Genomic DNA, 15895 nt, shown 5'->3' with positions numbered 1-15895 from the left:
AGGAGTATTCAATAGTGGATTTGAAAAATGCATGCACACACATACAGCTAACTGATTTTTGACAAAAGAACAAAGGAGATACAGTGAAGCAAAGATTGTCTTTTCAAAAAATGGTGCTGGAACAACTAGACATCCACATGCAAAAAAAAAAAAAAAAGGAATCCAGACATGGACCTCACACCCTTCACAAAAAACTAAAGCAGGGGCACCTGGGTGGCTCAGTGGGTTAAGTCTCTGCCTTTGGCTCAGGTCATGATCTCAGGGTCCTGGGATGGAGCCCCACATCCAGCTCTCTGCTCAGCAGTGAGCTTGCTTTCTCCCCTCCCCCCCCACTTGTGATCTCTGTCAAATAAATAAATAAAATTTAAAAAAAAAGGATGCAAAATGGATCCCAGAGTTACATGTAAAACTCCAAAACAGTACAACTCCTAAAAGACAACATAGGGGAAAAAAATGGGGAAAAAACCTAGATGATACTGGGTATGGCGCTGGTTTTTTAGATACAACACCAAAGGCATGATCCGTGGGGAAAATATCTGGTAAGCTGGAATTTGTTAAAATTGAAAACTGCTCTGTGAAAGACTACGTCAGGAGAATGGGAAGACAAGCCCCGGACTGGGAGAAAATACTTGCAAGAGACACACGTGATGAAGCACCGAAATATACCAAGAACTCTTAAAATTCAAAAATAAGAAAACAACCCAAATTAATAATGGGCCAAAGATGTTAATAGATACTTCACCAAACAGGATATACAGACGGCAAATAAGCATATGAAAAGATGCCCTACATCATATGTCATCAGGGAAATGCAAATTAAAGCAACAAAATACCACTACACACCAATTAAAATGGCCCAAATCCATGAGATTGACAACACCAAATGCTGATGAGGATATGGAACACAGGAACTCTCATTTGTTGCTAGTGGACATACAACATGGCACAGCCATTCTGGAAGACAGCTTCTTACAATACTAAACCTACTCCTCTATGACCCAGCAATTACACTCCTTGGTGCTCAACAAAATGATTGAAAACTTACTGTCCACACCAAAACCTGTACACAGATGTTTACGGGAGCTTTATTCATAATTATTAATAAATACCCAAACTTGGAAGCAAATGTTCCAGAAACATTTCTGTATCTAGTCGATTTGCGCCCTTTTTACTAATGAGGAAACTACACTAATGAGTCACACAGTCAGTCAATGACAAATCTAAGACCAGGCTCCCAAACTCTTGACCTTGCCCATTAGTTTCCTAGTAAACCATTAGAGTTCTGACATTTCTCTCTCTCTTCCAGAGAACCTATTTAGTGATTGATTTCATCTATAACATTTTGACTTTTCAAGAAGGAACTCTAAATTTAGTAGTGCATGAGAAAAGTTTACATTTGGGAATGCTCTTTGATTCCGCAATTCTACTTGCAGGAATTTATCCCAAATAAATACGGACATGTAAAAAAACATTTAGCTTCAGGGGTCACTATCACAACACAGTGTATAATAGTGAAAAAGTAAATATAATTGATACGTCTAACTGTAGTGGGCTGATGACATTTTCATTCTATAAAATAAAAAAAAGTATAGAATATTTAAGAAAAACTTCACTGAGTGGAGGAAAAGAGGTTACAAAACAGTAAAATACATTTTTCCCCCTCCATGCATACATATATACACATGGGTATATATATATCCAAAGCAAAAACTAACAATATACTCCAGATATTAATAACAGTTTTCAAGTTTTTTTTCTTTTACACTAATTATCTTTTTATTCATGTGTATTTTTGAAATAATAAACACGTATTTCTATAATTAAAAGAACTAATAAAAGTATTTTTATAAACAGAAATCTTAGATCTGAGAGATCTAGAAGACCCTATCAAAGCTGGGAAGATGATGAGCAGATTTAAAAAAAATAAATAAAAGTACTATCTCTGGAATCTCCAGGCCCACCAGAAAACCTGAAGTGATCTAAAGGCAGGATGGAATTTTCTGAATCAAATTCAGACTTCAAAAAATACTGAAGTTTATTCTAGAGAATAGGAAGTATAGTTTCACATCCAAGTTGTGAAATCTGGACTTAAAAAACTCAGTAATAAATCAAGTTATTTTCAATGGCTGAATCAAGAAGCCGAAAGGGTACCAGGCTGGGAGCAAGGCAAATTGGATTCTAGCCCCCCTTCCTGTGACTGTAGCTTAAATAAGCTGCTTACTCTTCTGGGGCCCCAATGTCCTCTACAAATCTACAAGCCAAGAATGACATGAACAAAAATCAGTGTTTCTCAAAACTGATGTTTCCTTGCAACCTTATCTTCATGTATGCCTAAATAAGTTTAAGTAAATTTGGAAAATTTGGGACTAGATAATTTCTAAGGTCTCCTACTCTAACCTGGTCTAATTCTGATTTAGATATATAGCTATCTTAATGTACTTAAATCTACTATATTTACAGATACACGGTCTACTTGTGGTTATCTCAGAGAGAGGAGTATTAGATAATCCAAAGCGGGTGACAATCCTTTTGAGCAAATGTCATACCTTGACAGCAGCAATAGAGAACAGAAAGCAAAGAGGCTACAAGCGAAAGGGGGCAAAATACTGTCTGAGAAAGGACTGGAAAATTAAGGTAATAAATGTAAATAAGGTCTTTTATTCTGTTTCTAGCTATCCTTCTAGATGATCTTTTCCTTCAAATTCTTACATGAGTTGTCAAAAACAGAATTATTCAACTTACAAGTTCAACCCATTCAACTTAATAAAAATTCGCTTTTAGATAAAATGAAGACAAGGATTTAATCTTTTGTCTACAGTGAAAAACTATCATCCTTCTCTCCTCGTGAGGACACAGTATCCCACCTGGAACCATTGCCACTTATAAGACAAATCTGAATTTTGGACATGTGAGTTCTGTCATTTATTAGCACATCTTGGCAACCTTTTCCACCCAGAGAAAGAAGAGCTTACAGAGAATCTGTAACTCAAGCAAAGGGCATCTTCTCTATCTCCCTTGGTCTAAGCTCATCACAGCCACAACTGTTGCCTAAATAAGGAGTTACAGAAGAAGCCAAGTAATCATGTGGCCAACAGAAAAGCAAAAAAGAATCAATCAATAGAAGTCTTGTAGAAAAAGTTCAGCAACACAGGAAAAGTGTCAGGCAAAAAAGTAGCTGTGGATCAGCATAGAGATGTCCCTGGAATGCACTAATAAGCAGCAGTCTAGATAATTCTGCGTATATCTGAGATTTGACTGAATGTATCTGTGTGGCTTGCCAGCATTCTAATTATAGGTTTATCCTGTAGTAACCATTCATTATCAAAAGGCTCTTAAGTCTTGCTAAGTTTTCTCCCTCATAACAGGATTCTAGGTCGATTTTTTAAAAATCAAAGCACTTCCAAAAAAAATTACATCATTGTGGATAAGTTCGAGTAAATACATGTATAAACGGTAGAGAAGTTCAAGCTACAGATGTATGTATATTTATATATCAATTTTCAGTCACTCTGGAATAGGAACAGAACTCAAACTATCACCTGCCCAGAGAAAAGATACTATGTGAGAGCCTGAGGTGTTAATGAAGAAGTCAAAGCCACATGTACGGGAAATCTTTTGAGTGCTGAATACATTACCTACAGTAACTTTCAATGTCAAATTTTACACCATTAAGAAAATGGTATATGGCAGGGATTTACTGCCGTCTACTCTAACTTCTTTGAAAAACCTGAAAGAACATTGTGTTATTTAAAAAACAAAGCAAAACCCACATTTCTTGCAGGTTCTTTAAAAAAATTATAAACATATAATCAAAGGTATATTGGTCCAAGTAACAAGTCATATGGAACTCTAAGAAAAGTCTCGTTAGAATCACGGTAGAAGTACTCTCACGGTAGAAATACTCTTAGAAATAATCCTGTGTTAAGTTCTGGGCAGCTTTTTGCTAACATTATCCCTAATTCTTTCTTCCACCTCCCTTCCTCCAGTATCCTATCAAGATAGTCTTTTTTCTAAGTCAGTATTCACATGTAAGAAACTGACAAGATTTATACAAGTCGTAGAGCATTTACCAACTCCTCTCTGATGGAATGTGATAAAAAGTAAATATAAATCAGCCAAAGTATGAGTTCACAAATAAAGAAAAAATATTTCTAAGTGTCCCCTTGACTACCTTATCAACAAACACTATTCAAAATAGGCAATTACCAAACATTATAAGAGGATAATCTAAGGCGTTAACTACCTTCAACAGCAACAAAAGTTTAAGATAAGGAAACAGATCTATAAACATTTGACTAAAGGCAATGATTAAAGATTTTTGCCTCTTACAGAGCTGTAAGAGTACCTTAGGCAACGGAGTCATCACACCAACCAGCCACCTCTATGGAGTGTTTGATAGTGAGGATGAACAGGAGCGGGATAAAAAGATGGTGAAAGGCACCCAGGGGTACAGAGGAAAGGGACAGTAGCGTGACCCATCAGAGGAACTGGAATAGGACAGGCTGGCTGGAACCCAGGGCATGGGGGAGCGACAAAGGCTGCAGGAAGAGGGGAAGTTAGGCAGGGGCCAGGACACATAGGGTTTATAAACCAAGCAGAGAGCTAAGGAGAGTTTTAACCAGTGGAGTGACAGGATCAGACTTGCCTTTTCATAAAAATCGCTCCAGCTACACTGTGAAGAATGGACTGGAGAACAGCAAGGCTGAAGGCCTGCGGAGCCATGCAGGCAAGGGGTCCTGATGAAGGGAATGGCAGGGCGGTGCGGGGACGGACAGACTGGACAGGTCTGAGATCGTGAGAAACTGTAGCACTGACTGGGAAGAGGAAGGGAGGAAGAGAGGAGTTCAAGAAGGGGCCCACTTTTTTGGCTAGAGCACTGCCTGAGACAGAAAACGGGAGCAGAAGCACGTTTAGAGAGGATGGCGCGGGCAGCTGAATACATTCAATTTTGAACTTATTTGTGTGATCATGAGATAGACAACAGGTTATACTGATAAAAATCCGGAGCTTTAAACAGACGGAGATAAAATATGCATATTTGAGAGTCGATGGCATAAAGATACTAACTGCAGCTATGGAAATGGATGTGATAAATTCTACACAGAACTATCTCAGAGTGAGGAAAGAGATCTAAGACAGACTCCTGAAGAACGCCAGCATTTTTAAAGGACACACACACAACCCCCCAATACAGACAGCCAGAGGTAGACGGAAAATCAGAAACCCTTGGAGTGAGAGAAACCAAGTAAAAAGGATATTTCAAGAAAGAGTGGTCTAAATAAATAAAATCTTAAAAAAAAAAAAAAAAAAAAAAGGCGGCACCTGGGTGGCTCAGTAGGTTAAGCCTCTGCCTTCGGCTCAAGTCCTGATCTCAGGGTCCTGGGATCGAGTCCCCATTGGGCTCTCTGCTTGGCCAGGAGCCTGCTTCCTCCTCTCTCTCTCCGCCTGCCTCTCTGCCTATTTGTGATCTCTCTCTGTCAAATAAATAAATAAAATCTTTAAAAAAATAAAAGAAAAGAAAGAGTGGTCAACGGAGATTGAACTAGCCTTCCTAAATACAAGTATCAGTAAATCTTTCTGTCTTCAATTCAGGTTCTAGCTTCTCCTCATGGTAATGAAAAGATATGCAATGATATTCTCCAATCCCCCCAAACTAGGTCCTCCTGGTTTTCTCATTTCTAACATTTGCTCAGTGAGACCCGACTCCTCCCCTCCAACTCTTGTCACCCACAATCAGTTATCACCAAATTCTGCCAATCTCATCTCTGTAACACGTTTTTTTTCTTCCTGTTCCATCTCTACTGCCACCACCCCAATCCAGGTTTTGAGGACCACACAAATGGAGAATCTACTGGTCTCCCAAGCTACGCAGTCTTCCACCTCTTCTCTAGAGTAATCCATTCACACAGAATAACCAATTAACTATTCTAAAACATTCACTTCATCTTATTCCACTGCTAAAAATTCTCCAATAATTCCTCATTATAATCATTTGTTCAGAAATTTCATTCATTTAGGGGCGCATGGCTGGCTCATTGGTAGATCATGCAACTCTTGACTTGGGGTTGTGAGTTCGAGTCCCACATTGCATGCAGAGTTACTTAAAAATAAAATCTTTTTTAAAAAGTTTCATTCAGGGACGCCTGGGTGGCTCAGTGGGTTAAAGCCTCTGCCTTTGGCTCAGGTCATGATCCCAGGGTCCTGGGATCGAGCCCCGCATCGGGCTCTCTGCTCAGCAGGGAGCCTGCTTCCTCCTCTCTCTCTGCCTGCCTCTCTGCCTCCTTGTGATTTCTGTCTGTCAAATAAATAAATAAATCTTTAAAAAATAAAAAAATAAAAAGTTTCATTCATTTAGCAGATATTTACGTAGGGCAATACTTCTCAAACTATCTTAAGGCCCAGTTTTTTTCCTTCAAAGTTTCTAATCAATATTTTTGCAAAATACAATAAAAACATTGTGCTAATATAAAATTGTTTAAAAAAAAAAGTTTCTAAAGCCTTATTCTCAGTTTCAATATTTATCTCATCTTGGACTGGTAACAATGGTTCACAGTCCAGCAATGGTCTGTAGGCCACATTCCAAACAGCCCTGATATTGATAACACATTGCTAAAAAGACGCTATGACTGTGCCTCCAAAGGTCTTAGAGCAGTGGTTCTCAATGCAGGGCAATTCTGACATTCAGGTGAAATACTTTCGATCACTACACAGAGGGAAGGAGGCAGGGAACTACTGGCATTGAGTGGATAAAGGCCAGAGACAGTGCTAAACAGCCTACAACAAACAGGACCAGGCCTTTCTCCCAACAAAGAATTATCCAAAATGTCAAAAATGCTGAGGTTGAGAAACTCCCCCTTATGAGTGTAATACAAATGAAAAAGTATAGGGTATTAAGAAGAGAGCTACACTTTAAGTATATACAAGGTACGGAGGAAGCATAGAAGAAGCACCTGAGTCTGTCCTGAAGGTCAAAGAGGTTTAGTATTTACAAAAAAAAGAGAAAGAGAGAGAGAGAAGTCCTCATCTCCCAATTCATCACTTTCCACATACAACCCCAATCTAACTTCTAAATCTAATTTCCTGCTTCTTCCAACAACAGCTCTGCTAGACTGGTGGTCTAAGCTGTGAATTCTACACCTTGCTGAGTCTGTCGCTCTTCCCAGCGCATGGACAACCGTCCTGTTTTCCTCCTATCCAAATTCATTCAGCATTCAGGGCCTCATTCAAGCTCCACATCCTCCATGAAGTCTTCAGGGATTCTCTCTCCTAAAATTGCTATAGGACTTTTCACTATACCGCTCGTTTGGCACTTTACCATATACTAACTTCTGATATCACTTGTTAGGTTATGGTGCTTAACTTCTAAGTGATTATTTAATTTTAGCATTAATGTTTCATCTCTGAGTTCACTTAAGACAAAGCTTCCAGATACACCCATAGCAATCACTTCATTCCCGTATTAATGATACCATAGGTACCGAAAAACACACGAAGAAAGTGGACTAGACTTATTAGTAAGTCCTACAACCAATGCTTTATGTCGTTGAGCTCATGATAATTCGAATGGATCTGGTTACTAGAAACATAGTTTATTTATAAAACCTTAGTGTTGGGACGCCTGGGTGGCTTAGTTGATTGGACGACTGCCTATGGCTCAGGTCATGATCCTGGAGCCCTGGGATCGAGTCCCACATCGGGCTCCCAGCTCCATGGGGAGTCTGCTTCTCTCTCTGACCTTCTCCTCGTTCATGCTCTCTCTCACTGTGTCTCTCTCAAATAAATAAATAAAATCTTTAAAAAAAATAAAATAAAACCTTAGTGTTACAGAAACTTCCTTCCCTCTCATACATTGAGCACTTATACTTCTTCTCCAGGCCAAGAGAAGTCCACCGATTTTTGTCATATGTAAGTCCCAGAAAATCTGCCAGAAATAAGAAAATTTAAAAATCTCAATTGGGACAGTTTCTCTGTTCAAATTTTAAAACCCAAACAGATGAAGAGATCTTTACATTTTTTGTCAATACTCTCCTGCCGTATTTGGAAATACTCTCAGATTTCCAAAATCTGAGATTTTGGAAAAGGCCACTAATCTCAAAAAGAACAAGGGTAAGAGGAAAGGGGGTGAGCAGGAGACAGAAGAGAAGGAGGAGGAACAGGGAGAAAGAGGAAGATGAAGAGAGGCTGGAAAAGTTTAAACAGTTAGAAAGTTGTCTTATCTGATACCTAAATGCAGAAGTCTGACATCCGCAGTGTATTTTCTGAATGCTTAATTATACTGGTGTGTGGGCAATGGCGGGGGGCATGAGGCCAGACCTACAGACCTTCAGGGTTTCGGTTAACTCCTCTCTTCTGTCCCACCCTCCTAGGCTGTCATGTCTAAGTTCCCAGAACCTTTCTATATGGAAAACTTGGCAAATTTCTTTGAGAATTAATTAAGGGAGAAAGGAAAAAGTGGCACTTATTTACTCATTATAAAATCTTCTTTGACCTAAACTTCAGGACTTCCTTGACTCCCTGATTCTTTCCATCTCTCCAGTACCCGGAGAGACAGATGAGAAATCAGAATTTGGAACCAGACGTCCTACTTCCAACCACAGCTCAGCCACTTACTTGCTGGACAAACTTAGTAAGTCACTTCCTTCTCCTCCTTCAAGGGTTCCTGAATCAAGAGAACCAAGTTCTAGTCCTAGTTCTGCCTGTGACTTGCCTAGTGATCTTGGGCCATAGTTTCTGCATCTGCAAAGGGAAGCCAAGGGCTTACACTAGATCACCAAGGGCGATTTTGCCCCCCAAGGGCCATGTTGGCAGTCTTTGGAGATATTTGTGATTCTCACCACTAGGAGTAGGGAGAGAGCCACTGGCATCTAGTAGGCAGAGGCCAGAGATGCCGCTAAACATCCTACAATGCACAGGACAGTCAGTGCCTCACACCCAATAATGATCAGGCCCCAAAATGTCTATGATGCCACAGTTGAAAAACCCTCAGCTCTAACTCCCTCAAAAACCACCTCAGAAGCCCCAAGAAGTGGGGTTGAGAAGGCCCATTTTAGCAGCTTTATAGGACAGGCTTTCATGACAAAAGAACAATGTAAGTGTTAAGCGTACGGCCGCTGAGGCCAGACTGCCTGGGTTCAAATCTGACTCCCTAGTTATAAGTCTTGGACTAGTCACTCAACCTTTTGAGATTCAGTTCCCTTCTCCATATGGGGGTGATCCAGTACCTACCCGATAAGGTTGTTGTGAGAATTAAATAAGTCAACCTATGTAAAGCAGTTAGATCAGCACCTGGCACTACAGGAGCATTAGCCACCGTTGTCATCGACGTCATCACCGCCAATCTCAACACGGGAGTAACAAGGGAAGAAATACCTACCACTTTACGTCAGGAGTTGCAGGAGCTGGATTCCTTGGCAGAAAGGTGTAAGGACCGAGCAAACTCAAGCACAGGTCCTCACACATCACAATGTCTGCTCTCCCTCAAGTCCCTGTGTCCCACGCTCTCCCCTCTTAGGCTTCCACAGCTGAGTAAAGGCCCAGATGCAAATGCAGGGAGTACAGACTACTTATACCCATTAATATAAGGCAGAAAAGTAACAGGAGGAAGTAGTTTGTTACATATCAGGAAACCGGTTTTCTCTTTTCAGTGGAAAAGGACAGGTGCTTCTGACTCCCCTCTGTCAAGGGCTTCCACCAAAGTCCGGGGGGGGGGGGGATCCCCTTACCCCTGTGCTCTTCTCCACGGAAACCTCATGAAGGACATGGGACACACCTGTTCTCACGTTCCCTTGCTTTGCTGACAGTGAAGCCACCACAAAAAAGAGCCTGTGAAACAAGGCTTTTGGTTGTTTTCTTAACTGCACAAGTAGAAATCTAAGATCACAGTAAAACATTCAGATGCAGAAGTACAGAGAGTAAAAGAACAAAAATCTCCCTGTATTTTCCAACCTAACTTCCCTTCCACATAAGTAAACAATTTTTTTTCAATTTAATGCATTTTACTTTCAGTTATATATATATATATATATATATATATATATATATATATATATATCTTATTAAGACATCTCTATATAGTAGCAGCTGTAGCATTTTAAGACCCATTTCGCTGTGTTCAATAGCAAGGCTAAGAGCATGCAGCGTAGTTTAATTACTTCCTTACTGCTGGCCATTTAGGTTCAAACTTAGACTAGTGACTCAATTATGGACACGTAACTGACCTGGAGTTTCCAACAAACCTAATCCATTAGCTTCAACTCAACAGACAGCTCTGCCTCCTCGAAAGATTTATTTCTAGGAGTTTATCTATTAATAAAAAATGCTGACTGAATTTACATATGGTTTGACTCTGAGATATGAGACAGCTACATTTTTTCTGCTCCAATATAAGTAAATTTCACGTACAAAATTAAAACCAATAAAAGAATTAATTCAAGGTTAAAAATTCCAACTTATTTTTTAAAAAGCACCTATAATATTTTCTTAGGGTGTTTGCTTTAGCTCTAAATCCTGTTCTAGAGATTTTTGGAAATCACATGGTCATAAGCCATTTCTTCTTCTAGTTTAAAAAAAAAAAAACTTGACAAATTTCCCAACATAAAGTTGGAATTAGTAAATTAGTAAGTTATTACTGCTTCATATTCAAGCATCATCTATAAGTACTTGGTGGTAAAGCAGAAGAGGGAAGTTTTGCATCTCTAACTAGTGAGCCACTGCTTTCTTTTCCTTTCTTAATAAATTACAGGCAGACTTGAACAGATGTCAGGTTGGCATTCAAAACCTAAAATATAGCTGAAAAGCAAGTTATGACTAATACAAGGAAAAAAAGATGAATGTCAGAAAGCTTCATTTTTTTTTTCTTTTTTTTCAATTTTCAGATAAGCTCTTTAGCCTTAGGGCTCCTTTTACAGAGCCCTGGAGTTCGGCTAGATGTCTTAACCCCCATTTAAATTGCAATCTCCCCTCATGAGTGGGGGTGTGAAAATGCATCTTAAGAGTGTCAGTGTTTATGTTAATCTGAGCAAGAACTCTCGCTCTCCCCAATATGGCGCATACAAAACCTCAGTGCCCTTTCTTCCACGTATTTTATTTGCACTGTTCTTGGCGTGTGAAAGATGTCTGCCTGCCACTGAGAGGCTCCTTATCTTCTCGGCGCTCTACGCCTTAGAGTAACTGCAGTTCCCCTTACGGTATCAGAAAAGAGTTGCTTTCCTCTAGAATTTCAAAAGAAATCTTAAAATACAGATTGAACATGGGCTTAGAGAGGGAGGCCTGGAGAAAGGGGACCAAAAGGAGTCTGCTTCCAAGAAAGGAGGGGGCACAAGAGCTCACAGAGGCTCTCTTCCCCACTAGGTGGCCTGGATCTCGGCAAGGTATAGCGCCCCCGAAAGGCAGTGTGAGGCTGGAGGCCTTCAGTCTGCACACCAGTTCCAGCTCTAAGATGGGTAACTTCTGCCAAAGCCCCTTTCCTTGGCTACATGTAAACCCAGTCCCAAAACAACATCAAGAGGTGCTAATTCTTTAACAATCATTCCACTGTCCTTTGAAGAGGATTTTTTGGTGGGTCTTTTTGTCTTGGCATTTACAGCTTACAGGTAATTGGAGAGATGCTGAAAAATGAAGTTTCTTTACAGAATGTCTAGCTTTGCCAACAAAAGAGCCACGACAAGAACTGAGGTACTTGATCAATTAATGACCCACAACACTCTCCATAAAACCGCCTGCCAGGGAGAAAAGCACAGTGACTGAACACAAGTACACACGCTGCCACCTGACTGAGCTCGAGGACCGCCATCGGCTGCTGAGGTCATTCACTGTGACTTAGAGACACAGGTTTGTGACGCCCACGCCTCTACCCTGGGACTCGGACGGAGCTCCTAGGACACTGACTGCATGTGCGTGACCTTACCTGACCTCGAACGTTCCTGTGACACTGTGCGCCTCTGGTCAGCCCTTTGGTCTTCATACCCCTCACCAGCAACAGTTTGCACATTTCTAAACTACATCCTCAATGGTGAAAAGGAACATGAAGTTTTATGGGCAAAAGGAAAGAACTCTTACCTAGAAGCAAAATTGTCACTCATGAACACAATGAGAGAAAAGAATTATAAACTGATCACTCTGTGAACTTGCAACTTTGATATACGGGTAAAGAGATCCATTTAGTTAAGATTCCTACTAACAAAGCAGACATAACTCTAGACTCCATGGTAAACACCACCATTTGGTCTCAAGCCAAAGGAAAAAAGTTCTCTGCTTAACACAAAACAAAACAGCTCCATAACCTACATAAATTATTCTTTTCTAATCACTATTTTTTCAATTTTAACTGATTTAAACAATCATACCCAGTGTCTAATCAGATCCCCAAACCACAGATGTTTAGCTATTTAGTTAATAAAGAGTGAGGAAAAAATTAGACAATTTTGTTCCCACCTGGCAGAGTAAAAGAACATAAGTATATATAAAAGGAACTTGCACAGGGTCATTTTATATTCTATCCAAATGTAGCAATCTGTAGTTTTATATACCTTTACCAAAGCCTAATGGGAATTTTATAACTATACTGTTCTTAGACTGTAATGAGGTATTCTACTATGTAATTCTCCCAAAATTCAAAGGAAAAAAGAAGACTCTAATGGAAAACAGGGAAAGACACATGTATAGCAAGAGATTTATTTCCCAGCCATTTTACTATAAAAATGAGCTTTAGGACACTGACAATCTTCATTCAGAATAAAGAAAATAATGCCTTTCAATTTAGCCCAAAAGCAAAAGTAGTTTTATACTTTTTGTCTTTTAAATCAAATTGGTAGCATGTATCTTGACAGCAAAAAGCCATAAAGATAAAAAAAATTATTTAAAGAACAGAATTCATTTTTTGTCCAATTAGTGTAAAAGTATTAGAAAAATAAGTCCACAAAAAAGGTTCTAGATAGTAGCCCTCACAAACAAAATTCAAATCCATGGTTCTTAGTCAAAAAACATGACGACAAAAAAAAAAAAAACAAAACATGATGACAATAACAAAAAGCCAACTACTATAATTTAACTAATTTCAATATGACTGCAGAAACACAGATTAAATTCACTTAAAAATTCCAAATCTGTTTTGATTGAATTCCAAGCTCTCCAACAGCTGGCAAAGTCACAAGTTGACCAATATGAGTTTTGCTCCTTTTTGTATCATCTACCCAACTGCAGACAGAGACCCTAATGAGCAGGGTTTGCATAATGCACAAACAGAAAATGCATATCTAAATAAGTGAATCCTTGATCGCTTCCAAAAACTGTGAGAAAATATTTATAATGCAGCTTATAGCAGAAGCCATTATTTTTCTACTTGTTGGCTGGATAATATAAATGTTCGAAGAAACAGAATCATTAGACTCTGCACAGAGCTCAGTCGTGAAAACCAGTGAAAAATGTGCCATAAGAATAACAGAACATTTAAAATCAACCTTTTATCTCTCCTGATACCCAAAATATATGCAAACAATATTTCCATGTCTTGATCAAAAAGCTTTATGGACTTACGGTGCTTCAAAATACACAGTACCAAGATAGTGAATTACCACATTTTTTACTGTGTTCCAAATTAAAATTCTGTTTTTTATGGACTTGGCCTTTGTTATCTTTCAGATAAAAAAGTCTGTTATTGCCATCTCAAGGTGTATAAAACTCAGGTGATGAGGGTCTCTGTCATTTTCTCTTAATCCAACTCCAAACTCGACCTTTACCCAGAGAACAGGTGTGTGCTGTGCCTGTAATTTATCAGAGTGAAGGGCCAGGCAGAAAGGCTACCAACAATAGGCGGCTAATAGAACCAAGCACTTAGTGCCTAGAAAGCAGTTCTTTTCCCGACCATACTTTTATCTGCCAGTAGCAATGGAAAGATAAAGAATGATGGAGGTGAAGGGAGTAATATATTCATATTCCTTCAGGTTTTTTTAAGATACTGTTTTTATACTAACAGTCTGCCAGAAGCTATTATGTTATAAATTCCTTTCTCAGAAATTCTGTTGCACACATTCCAATTCAACCTATGATATGGATATGAAAACAGTCATGACAGCATTTCCACTATGGCAAATCAAGCCACTTCACACAACGATAAATTAAATAAACCTTCAAGAAGGAAATGATAAATGAAAATAGCACATTTCGTTATATCCCATGTATATCCTGCATTTGTCTTCTTGGATCAAACTTATCTAATTGAAAAACGTGCCAAGAATCCATTTACTAGGTATGAAGATGTACTAATCGGGTAATACAACAGCACAATAAAAAGAGGCCGTAGCTAACATAAGAACAATGCCCACAGTCTAACAGATAATGACGATGCAGCAGCGTAAATCTTAGACCCACAGTGGCTCTTTAGAGTCCAGTGAAATTCCTAAATGTGTCTTATAGAAAAACATTCATAAATAAATAAATAAAATGAAATTCCTAAATATGTCCATACACATATTTAAATTAATAAATAAATTAATAAGATAAAGTAGCCACAAATATTTCTAGTTCCCCCAACACTAAAATGTAATTTTAAATATTCTAAGACTTCAAAAAATTTTTTGAACATTTTTTTAAAAGAAAAAATTAGAACACAAAAATACACTAGCATGTCTGAAAAATAATTTCAAAATGTTATTTAAAAAAAACACTTCATGGTATTCTTTTCTTTTTTTTTAAACAATACAAGATTTTATCAAATTTTCCTTTTTAAACTCACCCATCTGCTCCACAATCTCTGGAGGAAATACTCGGGACGCAAACGCTCGTCGAAAAATATCTGAAAACTCCTTGTCCAGACCTCCTATTCCCATTTTTTCAAAGTTCCAGTCAGGATTGATGATAGATTGGCGATTTTCCTTGGTTTTCGCTTTGCCTATGTCAAACAAAGGTAATCAAATGTGAAACAAGAATTTCATGACTAGGTGAAAAAAGACAGAAATCGCTGGGCGCTCTTAATGCATAAAGAGAAGCTATCCTATACAAAGATGAACATGCTTTTAGCTGGTTTTCTAATAAGAAGAATGAGTTTTGCTATGTTAACTAGTTGTGTGGACCCACTCAGGGCCAGTAAAACATTTCTAAAATGTCTAAACTCATGCAGTAGCCCATCTGTAATCAATCTGTGGAGACTGGTCTTATTAACCTCTAATCCTAACCAAGTTAACTAACTCGGCTGATGAAAGCAAACACCATGTGTACATCTGATGAAGACAACACTAGTTGCTAGAAATGCAACTGAAATCTAGCAATCCCTCAAGGTTCCTGAAGCAAGTAGATTTCAAAATACATGTATTTATCTAGATTAAGTTTATAAACCCCTAGCCTGAAAAGATGCACTGAGTAAGTCTGATGTCATTTGTTTTTTCCCCCACTTGCACACAGAAGTCTAAAATTATCCTAAGGTCTTAATGATTTCAAAATTAACATTTCCTAATTTTCAAAGATAAAAACGATCTAACTTAAATGTCATAGTGCCACCTAAAGTAACTCAAGAGAACCACATTAGCCATCTCAAAAACAATAAAAGTGCCTTAATACACTCTACGATAAACAAAAAATAAAGTGATACAGTTTTTTTTTAATTAGGGAAGAAAACGTCACATTAGAAAAAGTTTACCTAGTTGGTGATTTTATGGTTAGGGTTTTGTGGACTCATTTCCTTTATGAAGCTATGAAAAATATATTTCTTACACTCTACTGCCCTCTTGTGGGCATGTTAAATCAATACACAATTTTATTTATCAATGGAAAAAAGCCCATCAATCTCACCTTTGCAAAACTTAGAAATACCCACATTGTATGAAAGTCATGCAACTCCCTTAAGATAAGATACCTTAACAAATGGTGTATGAAAGGTGTGTGAAATACAAAGAAATCATTT

General features: G+C 38.5%; 1 protein-coding gene across 1 annotated transcript in view; it reads right to left on the bottom strand.

Annotated features, from left to right (window-relative positions):
- NSF (N-ethylmaleimide sensitive factor, vesicle fusing ATPase) overlaps positions 1-15895 on the bottom strand; it is a 150787-nt gene that overhangs the window by 85742 nt on the left and 49150 nt on the right. Inside the window, exon 8 of the mRNA XM_059147645.1 lies at positions 14732-14887. Within this exon, the coding sequence (XP_059003628.1) occupies positions 14732-14887 (156 nt within the window). The remainder of the gene's footprint in view (positions 1-14731; positions 14888-15895) is intronic.

Source organism: Mustela lutreola, chromosome 15, assembly GCF_030435805.1.
Source record: "Mustela lutreola isolate mMusLut2 chromosome 15, mMusLut2.pri, whole genome shotgun sequence".
Taxonomy (NCBI): Eukaryota; Metazoa; Chordata; class Mammalia; order Carnivora; family Mustelidae; genus Mustela; species Mustela lutreola.
This window is presented reverse-complemented; position numbering and strand designations above follow the sequence as displayed.